Here is a 24,563-nt window from a genome sequence, read left to right on the forward strand (position 1 = left end):
GACTTCCAGTATTAGGAAAAGTTATATTAGATGTAGTATTCTGCATCTCAGTCTGTGCAGTCCTCTGAGCTTGATCACGTATCCATATAAATACTGGCAGTGGTGGCTATATCAATCCAGGTGGGGGGGGAAAAATGCAGTAGAGAGAACTGCATTATATGTCACATTGTTGGAGACTTATAGAGACTTGTACAGCAAGCATATGCAAGGAACGTATGTAATTACAGAAGGTTACTCCACATGCATAGAGAAAGGATGATCCAGTGGTTAGGGTGCTAGCCTGGGACTCAGGAGACCTATGTTCAGTTCCCTGCTCCAGCACAGACATTCTGTGGGGCCTTGGGCAAACCATTCAGTGTCTCGAGTGTGCCTCAGTTTCTCCATTTTACAGATGGGGATAACAGAATTTCCTTACCTCCGTGTGGGTGCTGTGAGGATTAAAAAGATTGAGAGGTGCTCCATTATTACATTAATGAGCACCATATAAGAACCGTACATAGATATCTGGCCACGTGGCTTTGATCGCTACTCTGCTGCCGTTGGGAGTGGCTTACATTTCACAGGGAGATGTAACAGAAGTCTTTAAATGGAGGAAGAATTTGCTGTCAAACCATCCCTCCTTACAGAAGGAAAACTGGAGACTGGTCACTCGTGTCATGCTGAGCACAAGCAGTGGTAGCCAGAGTTGGGACTGCATGCAGAGCCCTACAATCTAGACTCAGTCTTGCCTTCTCTGTAAATGCTGCAAGAAGGCAAGAGTTGCTTTGCCTGTTGCAAATAAGAATGACCTGCTATCAGACCAGCTTTGATGTCCCAGCCGGGAGCTGCTGTTCTATTGCATTGTTGCCTGTTGTGATCCAAGCTCTTTCAGGATGTAACTGTAGCTACAGCAGCTTGTCGCAAAGGGAGATGCAGCAGTGGCCAGGCTAGAACTGACTAAGGTTGGATGACTGTAAAGTGGCAGTTGAAATGTCTGAAGCTCTTCCAGGTTTGAATCTCTGTTCTTCCTTCCACAGTTCTTGCCACATTCAGGGGATCGGATCCTCATCACAGGAGCTGCAGACTCCAAGGTGCATGTTCATGACTTGACTGTCAAGGAAACCATCCACATGTTTGGTGACCACACCAACCGGGTCAAGCGTATTGCCACGGCCCCTATGTGGCCCAACACCTTCTGGAGCGCAGCAGAGGATGGGCTAATCCGGTAAAAAGCTTTGGTGCTCATTCTGGGGAGTAGCTCTTGGTGCTGTGAGAGACGTTTATCAGAGTAGTCATGCTTGAGTGGTCACTGACACCCTTAGCTCACTCAATTCCCTGCCCCTTCCTGTTGGGTTGGCACAGCTCAGTTAATAAATGAAGAGGAACTTTGGTTCGCTGGTTTGACTATTACTGACATTGTCTGTCTGCTTCTTGTGACTGTATTTATTATTTGTTTTGCCGTAACACCTAGGAGCCCTCACCACTGACCAGGACCCCATTGTGGTAGGTGCCGTACTCAGAACAAAAAGTTGGTCCTTCCCCATGGAGATTACAATCTAAGTACAAGACAGACAACAGATGGATACGGACAGGGGGTGGGTGGGGGGGTACAAGGAAGCAATGAGGCAATATTGGTGATAGGGCAGTGGTCTCAGCACACCAGCCGCCTAACGGTTGTCAAGTTTTTGGTAGGCTTCATGGCAAAGGAGAGTTTTGAGGAGGGATTTGAAGGGTGGCTAATGATGTAGCTTCTTGGATGTTTCTGGGGAGCTCCTCCCAAACGTGAGGGGCAGCATGGGAGACTGCAAAAGTTGCTTGTTTGAAAAGTTAACAACTGGGCAATGGAGGCTGGTATTGTGGGCCAATAAGTGGTGAGTGTTGACAGCTCAATGGTGAATGAGAGAGAAGTAGGGTGGGGATTGATTGCGAAGAACCTTGAAAGTGAAGATGCTTAGGCTTGTTTATACTGGCACTTTACAGCGCTCCAACTTTCTCGCTCAGGGGGGTGAAACACCCCCCTCCCCCCGAGCAATGCACGTTTCAGCGCTGTAAAGCGCCAGTATAGACCGTGCACCCGTGCTGGGAGCTATGCCCCTTGTGGAGGTGGTGTGGTTTGCTCCCAGCGCTAGGCCGTGACTACACAAGCCACATTAAAGCGGTGCTGCGGCAGTGCTTTAACGTTGCCAGTGAAGACATGCCCTTCGCTTATGTTTTGGGCAGTGGCATAGCCAGGGTCTAAGTGTAGGGGGAGCAAACAGAAAAAAGGTGCTCCCCCTTGGCTCCTCCTCTGGCCACGCCCCCCTTGGCTCCTCCCATTTCCCCCCCAGATTAACCCCGGGGCCCGGCTCAGGACTCCTGCGGGCTTCCCAGGGGTGCAGATACCCCCGTCCCACCGCGGTCCCGGGAGAGTCTCTCCTGCCCAGCCTGCTCTGCAGGTGTCCCCTGCCAGGCTGCGCCGCCTGGCCCCACCCGCGGGGTCCCGGCCCCACCCGCCCGGGGCTCCAGGCTCCTGCGCCACGCCAGGGCCCCCCGTCCAGACAGGGCGGCCTGCGCCCCTGCCCTGCGGGCCCGGCCCTGGGGAGCCCCTGGCCCGGAGGGGACCCCCCAGTGCAAGGCACCGAACCCCTGCCGCTCACGTTTTGTCCTGCGCCGCCGCCTGTCCCCGGCCGATCCCGGCCCCGGCTCGGGGCGGGGAGCGCTTGGTCCCTGAGCCCTGAGCCGCCGCAGGAGGTGGCTGCGGCAATGTTGGGGCCGCGTGGGGCGCGATGGCCGAGGAGCCGGCCCCCTCGCTTCTCCTGCCACGCCTGCTGCCCCCCGCCCCCCATGGCTCCTCTGGCCATGCTGCCCCCAGCGCCAGCCCAGCCGTCCTGTGCCGCTGCCTGTCCCCGGCTGATCCCGGCCCCGCGCCGCGGGCGGATCCTGGCTTGGGGTGGGGAGCGCGTGGCTGCCAAGCCCTGAGCCGCCGCAGGAGGTGGCTGCGCCTGTGGTGATGTTGGGGCCGCGTGGGGCGTGATGGCCGAGGAGCCGGCCCCGTCTCTCCTCCGGCCGCGCTTGCTGCCGCCCCCCCCATGGCTCCTCCAGCAGTGCTACCCCCGGCGCTGGCCCGGCAGGCGCCGCTTTTGGGAAAAGGAGTGAGGGGAAGCGGCTGCTTCCCCTGCACCCCACTAGCTACGCTACTGGTTTGGGGTTAGAGAAACGGGAGGCAGTGGAGGGATGCAGAGAGGGGTGATATGACTGGCTAGGAAAATTATCTTTGCAGCAGCATTCTGAATGGGTAGAGTTTTAGCTGTGTGGATGGATGAGAGGCCATATTTTAGATTTTTAATATTACTGTAGTGCCTAGAGGCCAACAGGTTAGGGCCCCATTGCGCTAGGAGCTGTACACATATGTAGTGAGAAAATTCCTGCCCCAAAGAGCTTGGTCTAGTCTCAGTCTCTCTCTCTCAACCCTCCTCCCCTCCCCCCCAACCCCACCCTCCAAAATCTGAATGGTTCAGCTTGAAATAAAGGGTATCCTTTCATACATAGAGGAAAAGGGGAGGACATTTCCTGTTACAGAAAATGAGGTGAGAAAAGAACAGTCCTATCTCCATCAGAAGGAGCAGAGGAAGGTAGATGCAATGTCCTGTGAGATTCTCCTCCAGAACCCTCATTAAGACTCTAGAACAGCTAAAGATACTACCCTCCAAGATTTTATTTATTCCAGGTTTAATACTGGACTCTGGGTGTGTGGTAGGTCATGACTCTGAGAGTTCTTGGTGCTAAATAAATTCCCATGTAATACAGACTTGTCAGCAGAAAATGTTGGTTATCCTGGTGTCAAGGCTTAGCTCATCAAATCAAGGAGCTCCCAGTAACCTGGGACACTAGAAGCATTCGTGTGATCGTTCTGCAGTAACAGACCTGGAGGGGAAGGGTGTCCTCTTTCCTCCTCAGACACCATCCAGTCCTCTGTAAAATCTAGGTCACTGTTTAGCAGTAATAACATGGCGATATCTGAATTCTTCCTCTGCTTTCCATGGTGATCAAGCTAAACTCCCTTCTATTGCTATGTTGGTTCTTCCTGGGCACTGGTTAACTAACTCTCCCTTCTGCCTTGTAGACAGTATGATCTGCGAGAGAACAGCAAACGCTCAGAAGTCCTGATAGACCTGACCGAATACTGTGGGCAGCTGGTGGAAGCCAAGTGCCTCACTGTCAACCCCCAGGATAACAATTACCTAGCGGTGGGAGCGAGTGGGCCCTTCGTACGGCTCTATGACATACGCATGATCCACAACCACAGGTAATGGCCACCATCACTCGTAGGACCTTCTCGACAGGGAAGTGAGTAACACGAGACCTGAAAAAGGCCTTGCATGGTGGGAGTGGGGCATCCAGAGGAGCTGGCGATCATCCTTCTCAGCTGTGCAATGGTACTAAGTTTTGCTCCCCCAGCATCCTTTTCGCACAGGTAAGTGGAACTGCCTAGCACTCTTGTGGTGGCTTGGGGCAGGTTTGCAATTGCTCAACTGTCACGCATTCTTTCTTTGCAAGTAAGAAAGTGTATCTGAGGGCAGGTTGAACTCAAGCAGTTGAGTGTTGTAATCATAAAACCACTTTCCTTTCTGGATAGAAAAAGCATGAAGCAGAGTCCCTCAGCGGGAGTCCACACGTTCTGTGACCGGCAGAAACCCCTTCCAGATGGTGCGGCGCAGTACTACGTGGCAGGTACAACTACTGTCCTGATATGACCATTATTTTTAATCTGGCAGTGCCTAGGAGCCAGGGTCAGTGGTCAGATGCAGCACCAAAAAACTGCCCAAGAGAGCTTACAATCTGGTGCATGTGCCTCCAAGCCTCACCGTCTATTATGTTATGAAAACTAGGACTGTCCTACTCTGCTATCCTGCAAGGCTATAAAATATTGATGCATTAATTAACCTGGGGAGGGACTGGATAGCTATAGATCCCCTCTCATTTCTGGGTTCGGTTCACACCTGATGTAGATTGCTAATGAACTTGGTCTACTGATGTATGTTAGCTGGCCTACATGAACAAGCTGCTGTCACCACTCTGCTACATCACAGCTGTCCCCTTTTAATCAGCTTCATTGCAGAGTCAAGAACTAAATAAACCACAGAGACGATAAACTCTCCTCTAGAGGGGGAAGCATTTGTGGTCCAATGTGAGGGGAAACTTGGCCTCATTCAGTACCTGTCTTGTGGAGAAATGAGCACCTGGTTTTTCTGTGCCCTTCACCAGCACTAATCACTCTGTGTATTTTTTTCCAAAGCCCCTAATCTAGATTAGTCTGAACCACTGCACTGAAACAGAGTGAATACTACAAGTCCGACTGGGAAACGGATACATTAAAAAGGATCAGAATTGTGCCCCTGGAAAGCCTTATTTGTAATAAGGTCCCACCATAGGGTCCCTTAATGTTCTTAATCCTTCTGTGTTGGCCATTCAATGCTTCTCCGGTCTATCTGAAGCATGAGAACCCATGTGTGGGCTGAGCAATTAATGCACAATGTGTTCAAGAAGCCCATATTCTGTTGTGCCAATGAGCCAAGACACAGAAACATTATTAGAGAGCTGAAAAATAATGAAGTTCAAATGGAGTCTTCCATGAATCAGACAGTAGCTGACTCCAGTGAATCGCTGGAGCTTCAGGTGACCAGTGTGGAGCAGAAGATATTGAGGGCTACCAGTTAAGCAAGTAAACTATGCTAGTTTCTTTCTTCTCTGCAGGGCACCTTCCAGTGAAGCTACCGGACTACAACAACCGGCTGAGAGTTCTAGTAGCCACGTACGTCACCTTCAGTCCTGATGGCACGGAGCTGTTGGTCAATATGGGAGGGGAACAGGTAGGATGCTAACTGAAGTTCAGGAATAAGGGTTTTACATAAGACTGTATTAGCTGGGTCATGATGTCTTGACTCACCCTGATATTATTCTACAGCCTTTATCATGCCTTGAGCAATTTGTGTGCGTGTCTGTAATACAGTTTGATTCAAGTGGCTGTTGTCAGGGATTTAATGGTTACCCTCTTACATCAGAGGTCAGTGTAATATTAAATTTGAGTAGCATTTTCACTCTGGTTTTGCAGTTGACATTTGCCTATCTGGAAGAGCTGCAGAAATTGTTTCATGACTGACCTGGGAATGAGTTGCTTTAGGAAACCTGCACTAATTCCTATACTGCCACCTCTAGCTCGTTCTCTAGTAGAATCTAGTGGAGGAAGAGTGTCTCTATAGGAAGAGACAAATGGCTTGCACCTGGGATGTTTGACAGTTTCATTCTAAGCATTAGATGACATTCTTGGGTCTTTGTAAAAGCCTATTGTGAGTCTCTTCCTGGTAGAAATCAACAACTGCAAATCGAGGGCTGGTTTAGATTGCAGTGAGACCAGTAAATCCTGCTGGCAGAGCTAACTTCTAAGGGTTAGGGAGGGAACTTCCCTTGTGGGCAGGTTATTCCATAGCCATTCTCTGCACCTTCCTCTGAAGCGTCTGATAATGCCACTTGGTGAGAGAGTATTGGGCTAGATAGACCTTGAGTCTGATCTGGGCTGGCAGTTCTCATGCCGATGCACTCTTGCTCAAGGGCTTTGCGGCACAGAATGCTGGGCTTCTCTAGAAGAAGGGAGTCTTCCTTTGCCTATAGATGGTTTTCCCTCCGTCTAGTGTGACCCACTTGTTTCCCATTCTCAGCTGCTAATTGTTTACAATCAGGTCATGAACCCAAGGACAAAAATGGTTCAGTAACCTGTTTGTATAGGCTGAAGTTAAATTTGTAGATTGTGTGTGTAATGTGTACTCTTTTTTTTTTTTTTTTTTTTTTTTTTTTTTTAACCCTATTAACATTGTAGCTGGAACTTTTTTGCCTTTACTAACCATTCAGTCACTGGTCAATTCTTGCTTATGTAGTATGTTTGGTATCAAGGGGGCTTTATTGCCATTAGTTTAGTAAGACAGGTGTCTCATTTCTCAGCACAGTTCTTTCTGAACCTCTTACCTTGTCCCAGTGCTGGTACTGCTGCCCTTTGTCTCCTTGCTGTATGTGTGTCTATAACATTCTACCAAACTCTGTAATAGACGGAAAGCAAAACGGCTGGCTGGGTGGTGTTCTGTCCTGCTCATCACCATGGTGTCACTGACTGTGCGTTCAGTCCTTGGTATCGCGCTCTCTCTCTCTCTCTCTCTCCCATTGCCTTGTAGGTCTACTTGTTTGACCTGACTTACAAACAGCGGCCGTACACTTTTCTCCTGCCAAAGAAGTGCCACTCTTCAGGGGGTAAGTGTGGTGCTGTATGGGAAGTGAGAGCGAAGCCAGCGTGATTCTGCTTTCCAGCGTGAAATCTGAGCTGAGCGGGAACTAGAAAAGTGAATGAGGGCAGCAAGGCTATTCTATAAACTTAAAACCTCTACTAATCTGAGGAAAATACGGGGGGTCATCGCTCGTGCCCGGGCCCAGCCTGTTGAAGGCGGTACTGAATGCCCTTCATCTTGTCTTCCATTTTCTGTGGGAATGGGGAGGCGGGAGAAGATTGGAGAAGCTCTAGGTGTATTCAGCTCTCTTGCTTGGGAGATCTGTTGTGATGGATCCTGCAGAGTATTTGTAGCTGATGTCCGAGGGGATCAGCCAATCCTGCCAAATGCTTATACTTCCATATACTTTGAGGTAGGAACCAGACTCTCTGAAGTCAGTGGAGTTGTAGCTACTTACCTCTGGTCTGAATTGGGCTCCTGCTAGCCTGACTTTTTGTTGGGGGAATAGAAATCCCAAACCCACAGAGGAGAGTCTGTGTAATCTGTAGCTGGATTGTACTCTTCTAATTATTTTTTTATTTATATATTTTTTACAAACACCCCCCCCCCCCCCCAGAAGTGCAGAATGGAAAGACATCAACCAATGGAGTGTCAAACGGCATCCATCTCCACAGCAACGGATTCAGATTGTCTGAGGGAAGAACACATATCAGGTGAGGTGACAAATTTGTTTGGATGAGGTGCCCCTGGTTCTGCTCTGTGCCCTGTGATCCCAATGAGACCCGAAGCTGCTGACTGAGGTGTGAAGTGGAATTCTTCTTCACTTACTAACGCAAAGATTACCCAGGGAGCTCTGTTCTGGTATTCACTCAGCTGCTGGTGGTAAATGGGCTGCAAACCAGAGCCAGGTTAGGCCAAGAGCATGATGGGGAAATCCTGGCTATCAGGAACTTTTTCCTTTTATGGTTGTGGTGAATTATTGCTGAATAAATCCACAACTGGCCTGTCACACGTGGAGACTGACCTCCTTTACTTCTCCACAGCACAGTCTCTCCTTCCTGTGAAATGATTTGGCAGCCTCAGTTCACAAATCCCAGAACCGCCCTCGGATGGTCATGACTCAGTCCTGATCATCTTGGCCTGGATTTGAACTGGTGACCGGGTTGAATGGCTCTTTGCCATTACCAATATCTACTCTACTCCTCTCTTTTTTTTAAAAGGACTAAGTGTAGTTGGGGAAGCAGAGGCAGACTTGAAGTTTAACATGTCTGGTTTTTTGGGGGTTCCTCTAGCTTAAGGTGCTAATTCATCAGAAATCTTTGAAATGTCAAGAGACTTAGTGCCGCCATGTGAGCTGGCTTATTTGACTCTTTAAAAAAGAATTGTGTAACTGAATGCTGACTTAAAACTGATGAAAAGAAATAGTGTTTACACAATACAACCTGTGGAACTTGCCGCTGCAAGGTATCACTGAAGCAAAGAGATTCTAGTAGAATTCAGTGAAGAGTTAAACACTTCACACAGATAACAAAAGCACCTATTGTTACATTACTTAGTGTTAAAATAAAAAAGATGGGAGTTTTCATGCTCCAGGACATAAGCCACCTCCTAGCTGACAGGGCTTCTAAGGAAACTTCCCTAAGCTCAGGTGCTTTCTTGTACCTATGTACCTTTTGTGAAGCATCTGGTATTGGCCACTGTCAGATACTGGACAAGATGAACCCTTGATGTGACTGTGGTGGGCTCTGTTCCTTTGTTTCTCAGTGTAATGGAATTCTTCTATTAGACTTTTAACTAGACCAAATTGTTGAATCTCTTCAGTGTTACCATAGTGATTGTAACCCCACACCTGTCTCTCCCTGCAGTCCCCAGATTGAGCTGCCTCCATATCTGGAAAAAATTAAGCAGCAAGCCAATGAGGCATTTGCATGCCAGCAGTGGACTCAAGCCATCCAGCTGTACAGCAGAGCAGTTCAGAAAGCACCCAACAACGCCATGCTGTACGGAAACAGAGCTGCTGCCTACATGAAGCGCAAGTGGTAAGTAAGCTGGACTCCTTTTGTGGAAGGCTAACGAAATGAGTGAGTGCTGTTAAACGTAGTGTACCACAGGGTTTGGGCATCAGTACTGCAAGGTATACAAAGTTATGGGCTCCAGACTTGGGTGTGACCCCATCGAGTTCCTTTCTCATGGGCCCCATTGCTCACAGCGGGGCTCCTAGCCACATTTGTGCAGAGTGGGGCTCATCTAATAGGATAAAACCTACTGCAGGATACTGTGAAACCTAGAATGGGTTAATCACAGAATTGTGTATGTTAGAGACTGGTTACAGATGGTGTCTGGTCATGAGATGCATTTCATTGCTCACTGGTACACTCTAGGTAGCTTGCTGTTTCTTTATAACATTATAAAAAACCCATGTGTCTCAAGCAGCATCAGTAGCTCTGTGATCTGGTATAGGGAACGTTCCAGTGGAAGGATTTGTAGACATCCATCCCTTGACAAGGTAGGGGTTATGCTGCTCATCTGGTTCAATCCTTGTTACGTTCCTGAAAGCTAAGACCCCCTGCAGGTTGGTTGTAACTGCTCCCACTGCTAGCTTAGTCCAAATCACCACCATTGGCAGATCTACCCAGAGCACATCTAACGTGAGGTGTATTAATTCACATACTACCTGGACTAGCCACGTCCTGCCATACTGGAAACTACCTGGGATCCTTTCAGTTATGGTTATACTGCAGGGTTATGGTTAATTTTTGGGCACTACCGAAGGCTGTGTCTGGCACATTGCTGAATGCGTACTGCTAGCATCTGCAACAGCGAACGTCCCTTCTGACAACAGCCAGAGCTGCTCACACAAAATATGGCAAAGCTGTTTTAGGTGCCTGTGCGCTCACTCCCTTTCTCTCCTTGAGTAGAGTAGGACCATTGGATAATGACTTACTATCAGCATATGTAAAATAGCGGTGATCTCTTACATCTACTGCTGTTTGTGAGAAACTCCCTCCTGGTAGGCGTTCTCCTACCTTCTTGCCAAGATGAAGAACTGCCAGCAATTTGATCTGAACATTGGTAGCTGGCCAGTGGTTGGTATTGCAAAGACAGGAACAAAGGTTTGGGAGCAGCCTCGGAAGGATGTAAAAGTCAAGGAGGGAGAAGACTCTAGGGTGATGCAATGGGAGGGAATTGTGAAAGGGAAAACATAGGTTGAGCATCAGGGCAAACTTCATTAGTGAGGTGTTAGGAAAAATGATTCCCTTTACTAAAGAAGTGGTGTTGGCTGGCACATCTGAAACTATACTGTGCTAGAAGGTGAACAGCAGGATATTTCTTCTGGTGAGAAGATGAACAGTTAGCGCTCCAGCAGGTTTCTTTAATATGTAATTGTGACGAGGTCCCCAACCTGGAGCCTGAACCCACCAAACCCACCAGCCTGGACTGTGTCTCGCACTATGGTGCTAATGTCAAGCTACAAGCTGCTGATCGGCACTGCAGTTGTACAGCAATCTACAGGCAGGGACACACCCAGCTGAGTTACATGAACGATCACGCAGCCACTCAGGACCCATCAATAGAGGGGCCTCAGCCAATTCCCCCCACTCCCTAGCCTTGCACCCCAGAAATATACTGTCTTGCACTGCTCAAGGTTCCCTTTGATGGCGCAAACTCTTCAATAAGTTTGCCATTTCTTCATAGGAAAGTGGACATGCACCAGAGATTCCCCAAGCAACTAAAAACACTTTGTTTTAGATAAAATATAAAACTGATTTATTAACTCCAGAAAGATAGATTTTAAGTGATTATAAGTAGCAGTCATGGAGATCAAATTTGGTTACTTAAGAAATAGAGTTTAGACTGCAAATTTATTTTTAACTGAAACTGACTAAGCAAGATTTGAATCAAATAGTCTCTTACCCTAACAGATGGTACAAACCACTTACAGTTCCTCAATACACAGATTGGACCCCCTTCCAGCCTGGGACCAATCTCCCTAGTTCAAAGTCTTTATCTTCCAGATGATTTCCCAGGTGTTCAGATTGGGCGGGGGAGGCGTAAGAGGCCAAGTGATGATGTCACTGCCTCTTTTTATAGGTTTCAGAATAGCAGCCGTGTTAGTCTGTATCCGCAAAAAGAACAGGAGTACTTGTGGCACCTTAGAGACTAACACATTTATTTGAGCATAAGCTTTTGTGGGCTACAGCTTCACTCTTTTTATACCTTCTTCTAGTTGCTAGAAAGATCCTTGCTGTGATGTGGGAGCCAGACAGTTTCCGTTGCCTACATGCATTTTCTGAGAAGCTTCTGGGAGAGTCGATTCTCTCTGATGGGCCATCAATGCCTGTCTGGCCCTCCTTTCTTGCAACGGAAAGGCTGGCTGTGGGCATCTCCCAATCTCCCACATTTCACATATAGCAATACTTGATAACTTGTATTGTTATAAGATACAATGATAGTACATACAGTCCAACAGGATATTATGGTTTAGCAGATCAAGACTTTTTAAATGATACCTCACAAGGCATGCATTGTACAAAACCTATCCTAATCATATGACTGTGAATATGGGGGTTCCCAGGTGCTACTTTGAGGCACAGAGTGTCACAGTAATCTTTGGAATTTCACTGAAGGATATATTAGTAACTTGCCAGGAGCACAAAGGATGTGGTGATTGGCTCCTTTTCTCCTGCCAAGGGCAGCTACCACCATCCCACAAATGGAGGCTGGGGTCTCACATGAGACAATGCATTGTAGCCTGGCTCCTCAGCCCATGCTGGGACATGTTAACTCCCTGGGCTATGTCCTCCATACTCAAGGTGAGGGCAGCTGCAGGCCAAGCTATAGAACTCTGTGGGCCTCACTTTGGCCTCCCTCTTAATGAACAATGGGCAGGTAGAGAAAGAGGGTCTGTCGTCCCCCGACTCAGGGCCGGCTTTAGCAGGTGCAGGGCCCCATGCCGGGATGCAAATTGTCTCGCCCCCCCTGCCCCAACTCCCTCTACCCCCTCCCTGCCCCATTGGATCCCTCCCCAAATCCCTGGCCCCGCCTCTTCCCCAAGCACGCTGCATTCCTCCTCCTCCTCCTCACCCCTCCCTCCCAGGCTTGCGCTGATCAGCTGGATGGCGGCGCAAGCGCTGGAGGGATGGGGGAGAAGCAGGATGCGGCTTTTTTTTCCCCGCTCCGCCGGCAGCCCCGGACGTTGCGGGGCCTTCTTAGGCGCAGGGCCCCATTCCGGGGAATCGGCCGAATCGGCTTAAAGCAGGCCCTGCCCCCACTCCTCCCTAAAGCTACTGTTCGTGCTCAATAGCTGGTTTTCAAACGCACGTTCTCTGCCACTTAAAATCTGAAAATGTCCCAGTTTGCACTTACAGGCAAAGTTTCCTAAGCAGTCTTCACTGGCCGTAATTAAACCACTTTATATCTAAAGCTTTTAAGATCACATGATGTCAAATCTTGTAACTCTGGGAGAAGGAAGCTGCTGCTTTAGAATAGCAAATTCTTGATACCCAATCTGTCTGGCTGTTGCCAGTTTGACAGTGAAGACTGAAGTCCTTTTTGGGTGTGTCAAAGTAGCTAACAGCAGAACTAACTCTTCAAAATACCAAGAGAGCCACATTCTGTCTCCATTTCACTTAAAGCTTTGCCTGTGGTCAAGTCTCTTCTTGGATGTCAGCTGCCTAATAGAAAATTTTGTTTCTTAAAGACCTGATTTGAGCAGGGGAGCCTGCATCCACACTGCTGGATTGATGGTCTGGTGCTTCTGAAGGTGTATAAAAGTGTTAACGCTGGTTCTGCCACTAATTTCACAGACAAACCACTTAACCTCTCGCTACCCCACCCTTCCAGCTGTAACGTAGGACCAGTATTCACCTATCTCACATGAGTTGACACTTACTGGCTAAATTCAGGCAGGTGCAACTTCATTGTTTACACAAAGTCTGAAATGAACCCAATGTTTGCAAAGTGCTTTGATTTTTCTTTGCAGTAGAAGGTGCAGGTGATGATACAGCTGGCTAAACTGTTGGTCTGCAAATATATTTCCATAAATAAAAAGCCTCTGGGCTGACGACATGCTTTCAAATTCCATTCTGTAGAGAGAAGACTGCTTTACCCCACGCAATCTTCTTGTGACTCGCTAGATTTGGATTTCCAGGCTGAATAGGACTCTTGTGGGCAATGCTATGCTGTTATAGCAGGGATGGCAAAAGACATTTCTAGGGTTGGGATCGTCCCTTAAAGCCTGGTGGCCTCATCACACACGTATCTTCCTTCAGGGGTCAAGTTGATGGGGGAGGGGGAAATAACCATGCTCTTCCAAGTTCCACCCACATGAGTCCTCAAAAACAAGACATTGCTTGCAGACTGTGCAGATGTTCAAAAAAATGTGCATGGGCTCATTGGGCGTGGCTCCATTCATTGGGGCCCAAACGGCCTGCTTGACTCATTGATAATGGAGGGAAAAACAAATGGTGGTCTCCCCCGTGGTGCCAAAATGAGGAATTGCTCAGGGCAGTTCTACACTTGAAACACTGCATTGGTGCCTCTGTAGCGCTTAAGTGAAGATGCTCTATGCCGACAGGAGAGCTGCTCCCCTCGGCATAGTTTATCCACCTCCTGGAGAGGTGGTAGCTGTATCATAGCGCTGTCTACATGGAGGGGTAGGTTGGTATAACTACATCGCTCAGGGATGTGGATTTTTCACAGCCCTGAGTGATGTAGTTATACTGATTATAGGTAGAGCTGGCCTCCGAGTTCCCCCTCTCTTTTCTTCTGTACTTTCATGAGCAGTGAAAGAGCTAACAATGTTAATGTTCTAAAATATCAAATGGGGCGCCTGAGTTACCCCGTCACTGAGATATATGGGGTTCATGCTTCTCTGAGAAATTGTTCCGGGCTCTGGCAGATCAGTTCGCTCTGTTCAGTTCTGAGATTATTTGTTGCAACCCAAAGTGTGTGTGTGTGTTTCACACCCCTGAGCGACGAAAGTGCCAGTGTAGACAAAGCCTTATGCCAGGTCTACACTACAGACCTATATTTGTAACTACATTGCTCAGGGGTGTGAAAAATCCATATTCCTGAGCTACATAGTTATATAAACCGCTGCGTAGATAAGCTGTCTGTCTGCAGGAGAGCTTCTCCCACTGACCTATCTACTGCCTCTCAGAGAGGTGGATTAACAACCAACCGGAGAAGCTCTCCCATTGGCTTAGGAGCATCTCCACTAAAGCGCTGCAGCTGTGCCGCTGTAGCGCTGTACGTGAAGAAAATCCCTTAGACTTTATTTTTAAAAATTCTGAGACTGGCACAGGAGGGCAGCTTGGGAGAGTAGCTAATACTGCTGCCCGCCAGCCCAATCAAAACCCTGGCTTCCATCCCCTCCTTCAGCCCACATCTAATATAACTAAATACCAAAGTGAAAGGTTTGTCATGTTTCTTCTGCTTCTGGGATGCATGCTGAGACAGGTTGGCATTGTCCTCCACTTTCTCCTATAACCTTGGGTATAGGGCAATTAAGCATGCTTAGCCTAAATATTTTTAAAGGTAACCAGTTGGATGTTATGATTTGGCTCAATAGGTACCAATCGGTTACAGAAGACATTTAAAAACAACAGGATGAACATGAATTGCAGGAGGAGAATGCCACTTTGGAGATAAATGTCCATCAGGAATATAAAATCCTGATGGTTTTATATCCCCCTGCTGGGCATCTAACTTGGCCCTTGGAAAGGGAAATGTGCTGCGACACCGTTTTCCCCACAAGAGGGAACACTTGAGCTACTGTGCTCGTGGAAAGGTATCTGTGCCCTAGGGCTCCTTTCTGTAGGCTTGGCCTGGGGACTTGCTCCTTCGGGGATGGGGGAGCCCCACCACGGACTAGCTTGCAGCAATGAGACTTGATCTGTAGGACTTAAAATAGTAGCACAGGAAACTATTGTGCAGCCACTCTAGGGTGGGAGGCAGAGACCTGGTCTTCAAACAGGAGGTGATCCCTCTTCTGCACGGAGACCTAGTTCTGTGAGCTGAGCCGCTGGGAGATGAAATGAGAGCTCTTGTGAGAAAGGAAGTGCTGTTGGAGATACTTGGGAAGCCCACGGGTACAGGGAGAGCTGAGAAATAGATGACAAGCTCTTGTGTTGCCTGGAAGAGGGTAGTGGATATTTAGGTCCCTTCAGGGTCTGTTCTTCTCTCTGCAGGGATGGGGATCACTATGATGCTTTAAGAGACTGCTTGAAGGCCATCTCCCTGAACCCAGGCCACCTGAAAGCCCACTTCCGCCTGGCCCGCTGTCTCTTTGAACTGAAGTATGTGGCAGAAGCACTAGAGTGTCTGGATGACTTCAAAGGGAAGTTCCCGGAACAGGCGCATAGCAGCGCTTGTGATGCACTGGATCGAGACATCAATGCAGCCCTCTTCTCTAAAAGTGATAACGGTGGGTGCCAATGCTCAGCCCTTTGGGTTGGATTCCAGTATAACTCAGGAAGAAAGTCTTGACCTAAATTACAGCCCTGCTATAAAGTGAGGCTCACTGAGCTGCAGTTTGTCCATAGATTGGTTTGATCTGGCTGAAAGCTGTCTCCATTACTGCACCAGCTATCTTGTGACTTGCAGCTGTTACTTGGTTGTTTACGGAGAACTCCAAGTTCTGTAGTATTTTATGGTCTGTCCCTTCTTGCTGAAAATTATCCCTTTCCTTTTAAAAGGGAGGTTCCTGAAGGTTGTGCTCCTGAGACTACAGGTTGCAGGGGGAGGGTCCCAAAGAATGAATTGGTGCTTATATAAAGTGTTGGATTCACAGCTCTGGAGGAAGGTCCTTGTGCCACAGAACAGGTACAGTATGGGCAGCTTCAGTGCAAGCTTCCTGCCAGTATCCTTCACCTCTTGGCCAGAAGGCACCTCAAGGGAAAATCTCCCCCAATGGTTTATTTGATCCTTGGTTTTTGGAGGCTACCCCAACCAATGGGGGTAGTTATGAGATGGACATCTGTCCTCAAAAATTGGATTGAGCTTGATCTGAAGAGTTATAATCACTTTTGGTCTTAAGCTGCACATGAGCTCTAGGGTTGGTATTGCAAGAAGAGGGTTGAGGTACAGAGGTGGGACAGCGAGAAGGAAGCGTGCACTCTAAGTACCTGTCCTCTGGATAAACTGGCCTTCGCTCTCAACTAGAGCTGTCAGCGGAGTTCCTCTCGCAAGTACTAAACTTGTTGGAGAATTCTCTGCTCCAGCATGTGATGTGTGAGGAGGAAAATATCTCTGTACTCTTTATCCTTCCAGCTGAAGACAAGAAAGGGGGCGGGCCAATTCGGCTGCGAGCAACTGGGCGCAAAGACTCCATCTCGGATGATGAGATGGTGCTGAGGGAACGCAGCTACGACTACAAATTCCGGTACTGTGGCCACTGTAACACCACCACAGACATCAAGGAGGCCAACTTCTTTGGCAGGTATGTTGACCTTGCATGGTAAAGGTGCAGGATTTCAGTTGCATGGAACAGCAGAGTGCTGCTGTCCAGTGGCTATGTCACGACGTGCAGCCCTAGCATGGGTGGCAATGAGAAGATATTGTTGCTTCTGGTCTGCGGGGATTTTTGACCACTGCAGGAACAGCAGAAGTGGCATTCCTCCATGGATCGCTGGTTAAATGGTAGGTCAGCATACAGATGACTGTTCATCACAACCTTTCAGTACTCCAGAACTTCGTCCCCAACCATTTGAGTTCTGAGGACAGAGGGAAATGACACAGAAGACTACCTTTGTTGCGATCTAGAAATGTCCCTTTCCTTTGGGCGCTGGGACAATGCTATCTGAATCTGGAGGTGCTGGAGGTCTGTCTGGTTTTGTGCGATTTCTCTGCTCGGTATAGTGCTGAGAAAGATGCTGATGAGCCTTTAAGTGCATGGTGACACCCAAGTGCTGGATCTTGTCACTAGCTGATTCCCTGAGCTAGTCTTGTGTGTAGGTGGGAATAAGGCTAACCAGGCAGTGGCTTCCCTACCTCTCAGCCTAATGGACTTACCTGCTCCCACCTTCATCCTTCAAACCCATTAGAATAGCCACCTCTTCAATGAGCGTGCAGTGTAATAGAGTACAGAGCCCTCCTCCACCCTCTCCTTCAAGGTATGACTGCTGGCTTCTCTAACTACCCTGTAATCTCAACAGAGCGCTTTGTTCTTCCCTTCCTAGCAATGCACAGTACATAGTCAGCGGCTCAGACGACGGGTCTTTCTTCATCTGGGAGAAAGAAACTACCAACCTGGTGCGGGTGCTGCAGGGGGATGAGTCTATTGTGAACTGTCTCCAGCCCCACCCGAGTTACTGCTTCCTGGCCACCAGCGGCATTGATCCAGTTGTACGGCTCTGGAATCCGAGGCCAGAGGTAAGAGCAGTAACAGAGCATCTCTAAAGAGGTAGGTCCTGGATGATGGGCTTTAGGACTCCAGGCCAGAAGCCATTGTCCTCATGCAAGCAGAAGATGAAGACTGATTACAGGGTGCTGGGATAGTTGGGTGGATTCAGAGTGAGATTTCTGGGTTTTGTTCCTGGCTTTGCCATTGGCTCACTCTGTGCCTGCCTCACTGTTCCAGTTTGCAGAAGGATGGATGACACTGGCAGCTGTCAGTATTCCTCTGAGAGTAAATGTGTGTAGCAGAGTAGTGAAAAGATGCCCAGGTAGAACAAACTTTCGACTTCTTGCCAAAGCACCTGTTTTCAAATGTCCTCCTCTGAGCTCCAGGTTAGGCTGTGGACGACCTCTTCTGAGCCAGGCCAGGTATGGCTAATCACGCAAGAGGCTGGGGAGTTGGGGAAGGCCTGGTATTGGAGGGAGGCTTGGAACAGAGGGAAGATGCCTTTGCTCATAAGTGAGGCTGAGGTCTAACTAGAACCAGGCATAGCATAATACAGGCTCTGCTCTCCAAGGGTTCCTGCCTCCTTTTTGCCAGACTTCGCCAGTGCACCTCTCCTGACGTGGGACAAGTCTTGCTTTTTCAGCACTCGTGGGATGGCTTTTTTTTATTTTATTTTATTTTTTTAAACCAAGCCTCCTTTCTTAATCCTTCCAAAGGAAGGGTGGTGTCAGGGGATTGCCCAGGAGGGGAGGGGGCACTTGCAGCATTCCCTCTAATTTTTCCCAGCCATGTGCAGAATGAATGTTATGTGCACCAATATGGAGGTGATGTGTGACACATCACCTCCATATTGGTGCACATAACAAAATTCATGTGGCAGGGGTGGGGATGAGGGGATTGGAGTATGGGAGGAGTACCGCTCCCCTGGCCACGGCAGGGCTGGAGCTGGGTTGGGGCCGGAGGAGGAGCACCGCTCCCCTGGCCACGGCAGGGCTGGAGCTGGGTTGGGGCCGGAGGAGGAGCACCGCTCCCCTGGCCACGGCAGGGCTGGAGCTGGGTTGGGGCCGGAGGAGGAGCACCTCTCCCCTGGCCACGGCAGGGCTGGAGCTGGGTTGGGGCGCCTCTCCCCCAGCCGCAGCTTGAGCGGCACTTAATAGGTGGTTGCGTGGCCGCGCAGCTTAGAGGGAACTTTGTCACAATGGGCACCTCAGCCTTTGCTTTTCTCCTCTTTCTCACCCCTTCTCAAATAAAAAAAAACCCACTGCAGCTCTGTGCTGCACAGCTGCGTGGTGCATCTTGCCTGAACTGTGAGTCTCAGATGCCCCAGCTTGCACAGCCAATTGGAGGGCCAGCAGGCAGTGCGGCAGAACTACGGGCAGGCAGCTGGGCAAAGAATTCTTTTCAAGATGGCCAGCGGCTTGGTCATTAAGCCACTGTATCCAACCCCTGCTGAAATCCTAGTTCAATCCAATCTTCCCCCAGCACAGGCCTACAGACTAGAGGATGCCTAGTAGCATCGTGCTGTTGGGCTTGTAATGTGAACATACACCCGTTAGGGAGTGGGCCAGCCCGCAAGTCTGTGGTGCCGTAGGACATGACTCTCACCCAATCTTCAGTCCAAAAAACCTGAGCTTAAGGCTCCAGAAGGGAGTGGTAGAGACGATGCGTCCCTCTCTGGTGAGCAAAAAAAATCACAGTTCTAGTGCCCCCTCGTGCGACTGCCCTCCCAAAGCGGTCTCCTTTCTTGTTTGCAGAGTGAAACCCTCAATGGGCGTGTGGTGGAAGACATGGAAGGCGCTTCCCAAGCTAACCAGAGACGAATGAACGCAGACCCCCTGGAGGTGATGTTGCTGAACATGGGCTACCGTATCACAGGACTGACCAGTGGGGGGGCTGGAGGCTCGGATGATGAAGACAGCTCAGAGGGGCAGGTCCAGTGCCGGCCCAGCTAAAGCAGAACGGCTTGTCCTTCCTGTAATTGTTGTGTTGAAGGGGAACCTGGTTTCCTTGGTTCTAAACTTTCTGACTGCACTGCTTCACACTATGCACAGAGTAGGACAAGCTGGCAGGGGCAGGAGCGGCCTTCTCATTAGACCACCGCTGCCACCTCTCCTCCTCCTCCTCGTCACACTACTGAGCAGCATGGCAATGCAGTCTGGGTTTTGCCTTTAGTGGAATTTAGTCCCTGCTGGGATTTTGAGTTGTCTGTGAGCAGTATAAACTGGTGACCTCCTCCAGCGTGAGCGGGAAGAAGGGGCATTGGCTACATTCATGCGTTTGCAGAGGATTCTTAATGTCCCAAATAAAATGTAAATCTAGGGCAGGGATTATGGAATGACTTTACTGCAGCGATATTGGTCTCTGAAGCTTGGCTTAGCTGCTCTACTGCTGGCCCTGGTCTGGGACTGTTGGTCATAATGGAAAATCTCTTTGCCCCACTGAACATCTCACTAGCGTCCATCTGGTCTCCATCTCTTACCGTATGGTCCTTGAAAGGGGCTGTTTGTGTTTAAAAATGGGTGGTGGCCAATCCTTGTCTCTGGGCATCTACCTTAGTTGATGAGTAAAAGGAGACATTGAGTACATGCAATTGGAGGGGGGGAACTGCCTTCCCAGCTTTAATATCCATTATTTTCCTCTGTGTAGCTTGTGAACCTGTAGAGTCAAGATGCAGTAATAGGAGGAGACTTGGCCTGGGGTATGAGGCTTGGATGACTAATGTGGGCAGAGCTACCAAGGAAAGTGGCTAATAATAGCACTCTTCCAAAGCTTCCATCTCTTTCACCCAAAATACTTTTTAGATCTATTTACCTTCTCCTTTCCTAGCACCCATGCCCGGGTGTTGGGAATGCTACTGCCATGCACTATTGCATCTGGAGTTTGAGCTTCTAGAAAGTGAAATTTTAGTGCAGTCAGCTACTCAGAATCTCCACTCCTGGCCTCAGCTGAGGTGATATCTCACTGCATCATCACCGTGGTGACCTCCCTCTTGTGCAGCGAGTAGAGGAGGTACTGTGGGTTAGTGATCCTCTCAGGAGCAGTCCTTGCTTTCCCCACTTTTCCCTTGCTAACTCTCTGCAAAGCCAGGACTGGTGTTTCATATCTTTAGAACATAGCACTGTATTTCCACTCTTTTCCCAGGTAACTTTCAGCCCTGTGTCCCCTCTTGCACTTGCCAAACAGTAAATATCCAATTGATCTTGCACGACTGTGCTACAGCCTAAGTAGAACTGTGTTTTTTATGACTATCAACTAAAACCAAAGAGCCCCTGGAGATCTTACTGCTTTCTTGCACTCTTTTACCTTTTGCTGCTGAGGATCTAAATATGCTAACCTTGGTCCCAGGAGTGTGGGGGTTGTGTGTATGGGCATGCTGCATTAGGGCTGTTTTCCCCACATGGCAGAATCCCTGGTCTTCCTGTACCTGTTGTGGAAGGGTGAGTGGCCCATCCTTCCTTCTCTGGCGGCTGTGCGCTGCCACACATTGAAGGGAGGATTGGCTGGGTGTTGGCTGATCAGTGTGACTGGCTTCCCTCCCACCACCACAGCCCACTCTACCTGCTGTACAACAAGGGTGAGCCAAGTATGATCGAAAGAGGTCTGTGGTGTGTCCCAGGGCCTGCTCCCTTTGTAGTACAGGATCTACACTGCAGTGTTCAGCAGACCCCTAGCAAGCAATGCTCAACCTTCCACCTGCTGCAATGCAGGTGGAGCTAGCGGAGACCATATGGTCTCTGCCGGCTGCGCCAATGTCTGCTCCATCTTACCCAGGTGAGGCTCAGCCCTGATGTGCTCTGGGTCATGTGGAGATGCACCCTGTGAAGATGGAGTGCTCCTGTGCTCTTCAGAGCCTCGGGACTAGGACAGGTGGTATTCATAGTCCAAGCAAATGTAACCTCAGCTCTTCTTCCATCCAGACAAGACTTTCCTGGGACAGGCCATCTCTTGGTGGGGGAGGGTGCTTATGCCTTTCCCATTCTTGCCAGGTTAAACTTTTAATGTACCACCAATGTGGTACATGCGACTCTTCACACAGTTGTGCCCATTTAGTTGTGTACAGGCTACTCCCCACAGCAGTGTGCCAGAATTCCCAGGTGCTCAGTGTAGTTTAAAATCCATTGGCAGCAGAAAATGGCTCACTTGTTTAGGGTTTTTTGTTTAAAGTGGCCTGGAGTTTTTTGCCTAAGGTTGTCCAATAGACACCTCTTTCTTTCTCCTCCCTCTCCTTAAACTTGGCAAGCTTTTTCTGGAATATCTTTTTTTAACTCTCAAATCTACTGAGACTAGAGACTCTGAAAAGAACAGAACCACAAGCTCTCCTGGGGTTTCTCTTTCCATTCAGCTTATGCCATGGCAGCTGTTTTTCTGAGCGCCAGTGTAGCTCTCCTACCTGCCAGCTGCAGTGTGAAAGCTACAAGACTTCCTGCCTCTGCAGTGGATAGCTTTTTTTTTTTTTTTTTTTTTTTATGGCTGCTTTTGATTAAAAAGAAGGAAATAATAGTGGGGTTGAAGGGAGGAGTCCCTCTGGCCCCACCCCCTCATTTTGGACAGATTCTGTCTGCTTTACCGCTTGTTAATGAGAAATTCCATATTTATTGGTGAAGGAAAAAGATACTGGGGAAGAGATGTTGCTTTATTTACCTCTGCTGTTTTCTTCTACCCTTCCCCTTGAAAAGAAGCCCCTCCATTTTTTGGTTAACTCTTTCTAACCGAGGATAGGCAGAGATTACTCCTTTATTTTTGTATTTTAGCAGTGGGGAATCTCCATAGAGCCTCTGAGATTCCTTTGGATGTTGCAAAGACAACTACTCATAGCTTTTTAAATATTAAAGAGGACAGTCTCCCAACCTCTGCCCCTGCAGCTGTAGAGATAACACACAAGCCTTACTGTCCTCATTAACAGGAGCAGAATATTTCTGTTTCTCTGGTCCCTGGAAGAGAAAGGGTTAAGCAATTAAACAGTTTTGTTCTAGTTCTCTTTGGTGTCATTTGTTCAGGGGATTGTGCTGTTGTGCTGCCCCTGTCTCTCTCTCTCCCTCCCCCCCCCCACTATTGACTGTGCTTGGCTGGGTGGGGGAAAGAAGCAGATGACTGGAGGGATGACTATTAATTACACTTCTTCTTAGGGTGCGCAGGCTTCTGCAAACTCAGTGCAGTGTGTGTGGGGTGTCTATAAAAGAAGCTCTTCTAAGATGACCTCCTGGTAGTGACTATTTTCATAGTCCTCCATAGATGTAGTACTGACTTTGATTTGACCCAGTAGTGGGGGAAGGGCTGTTGCTCTCATGCAGAATGGGGGATGCGTCTGACCTTGGGAACAGAAACCTCCTGCCTACACTTATCTCCAGAAGTTCTGTCAAAAATATCTTGGCTGGGGTTTGGACTAGATGGGCTGCCCAGGGGATTTAGTGGAGGAGACAAAGTGGCCTGCCAGAGCAATTGCCTTGTGTAAGGATGTGTGATTAGTTGAGTTGTCTCTTTAGAAGAGAGATCTCCAGGGAAAGGGGAGCTCACGTGCTCCATGGCCACTGGGGCTTGTGCATAATTCAAGGAGGGGAGGGAGGGCCCTACTGTGGGGCCACGGAAAGAAGACTGTGAAGGAACTGAGCTGTTACTTCCCCCTGGGGAGGAAATGGAACTCTTTCTATTAGTAAAATAGCCCCTCTTAAGCATGGAACTCTTCTTAAATGGCCGCCTGTGTCTGAAGGAGAAAACACTGCACAGCACAACTGATCCAGGTGTTATGGGTCACCTGCCTGACTCCTTCCACTGCACCTGAGCTGCCTTTGCTTTCTGGCAAGGGAAACACCCTGTAAAAGCACATTTGCCACCTTGAGAAATATTTGTACCTAGTGCATTAATGCTGGTACAGTGCCAGAAATGTGCCCTCTCCAGAGAACATTGCAAAGTTGTTTCCCTCTGAAGGCGTGCGAGACATTCTCCTACCCCCGCGTCTGCTGTGGAAGCACTGGGCCCTAAATAATGGAGTTGGCCCTATTACCAAAAGGGAGAAACAACAGCGTGTTCCAGTGGAGTCCATTAAAACTCTCTCAGGGGAGCTCACCTAGTTAAACCTGCTGCTCTCAGCACTGCCTTGCAACCGCCACCACCTCAGTGCAGTGTGGCTGAGAATGACAATGCCGGCTGAGCTTTGTGAACTGCCCTAGGCAGAGGCCTTGCCACCTTAAGGGCCCACTAGTCTCATGCTGAATCCCCCTGCTTATGTTGTGAGCAATCTGAAATGTTGTCCTCGTAATATCCACCTCTGCTGTGACAAAGCCCTGACAGCTCAGTTGCATTCCGAGTGGCAGCAACAATCCTGTTTGTTATGGATGAAAACTTTCCTGCTGCCTTCCACCACTTACCCAGCAACTGGCTTATACAGGAAAGCCACTTCATCTCCTCCTTACTACTATGGTAGCAATCCTGTCCTGCTTTCTTTCCTGGGGGAATGTCCTAGGAATGCAGCATGTAGATAGTCTCCAGGGTTGGAGAGTGCCTTCCTTCACCAGCAGACTTCTGAATCACTGACTAATGGGAGGGGTGTCTTCCTATGTACGTCTTGGTTTACAGGCTATAAATGTTCCTGTGTGGTTTAATAATTCAAACCATTTTGATGTTGCTGAGGACAAGAAGACTCTGTCACAAGGCTTTTTCCTACCATGCTCCTACAGGAAAATATGTCAAACTGTGTGAGCAAATCTACAGCTTTCTGGGGTGTGGTATCCATGACTTTCTACCAGAGTTGTGGGTGTTCAGTTCTTTGCGGCATCCGGTGCTTGGGTTGTTCAGTGACCTCAGCCCTGGTGTGAAATAGCTGTCCAACAACCTGACTTTCATTTTTTTCCTTTCACATCTTTTACCTGTTATTAAAAGATACAGCTCTTTTGTATTACTCTTAATTAGAAGTTCTTAGAGGGTCTGGCTTCCTAGCTGGCTAACCAGTTGAACCTATCAGAAATGTGCTGTTACTCAATCACCAGCCT

The 24,563-nt window shown here is 48.8% G+C and overlaps 1 protein-coding gene across 3 annotated transcripts in view; it reads left to right on the forward strand.

Annotated features, from left to right (window-relative positions):
* Positions 1–22,549, forward strand: part of WDTC1 (WD and tetratricopeptide repeats 1) — a 42,017-nt gene extending 19,468 nt beyond the window's left edge. For all 3 annotated transcript variants that reach the window (XM_065421864.1, XM_065421866.1, XM_065421865.1), the window contains 11 exons: positions 1,017–1,204; positions 4,082–4,264; positions 4,595–4,689; positions 5,713–5,828; positions 7,182–7,257; positions 7,849–7,945; positions 9,098–9,271; positions 15,425–15,660; positions 16,506–16,674; positions 17,414–17,606; positions 19,332–22,549. In XM_065421864.1, the coding sequence (XP_065277936.1) occupies positions 1,017–1,204; positions 4,082–4,264; positions 4,595–4,689; positions 5,713–5,828; positions 7,182–7,257; positions 7,849–7,945; positions 9,098–9,271; positions 15,425–15,660; positions 16,506–16,674; positions 17,414–17,606; positions 19,332–19,529 (1,725 nt within the window). In that variant the 3' untranslated portion in view covers positions 19,530–22,549. The remainder of the gene's footprint in view (positions 1–1,016; positions 1,205–4,081; positions 4,265–4,594; positions 4,690–5,712; positions 5,829–7,181; positions 7,258–7,848; positions 7,946–9,097; positions 9,272–15,424; positions 15,661–16,505; positions 16,675–17,413; positions 17,607–19,331) is intronic.
* The last annotated feature ends 2,014 nt before the right edge of the window (positions 22,550–24,563 follow it).

The sequence above is a fragment of the Emys orbicularis genome, chromosome 23 (assembly GCF_028017835.1).
Source record: "Emys orbicularis isolate rEmyOrb1 chromosome 23, rEmyOrb1.hap1, whole genome shotgun sequence".
Lineage (NCBI taxonomy): Eukaryota > Metazoa > Chordata > Testudines > Emydidae > Emys > Emys orbicularis.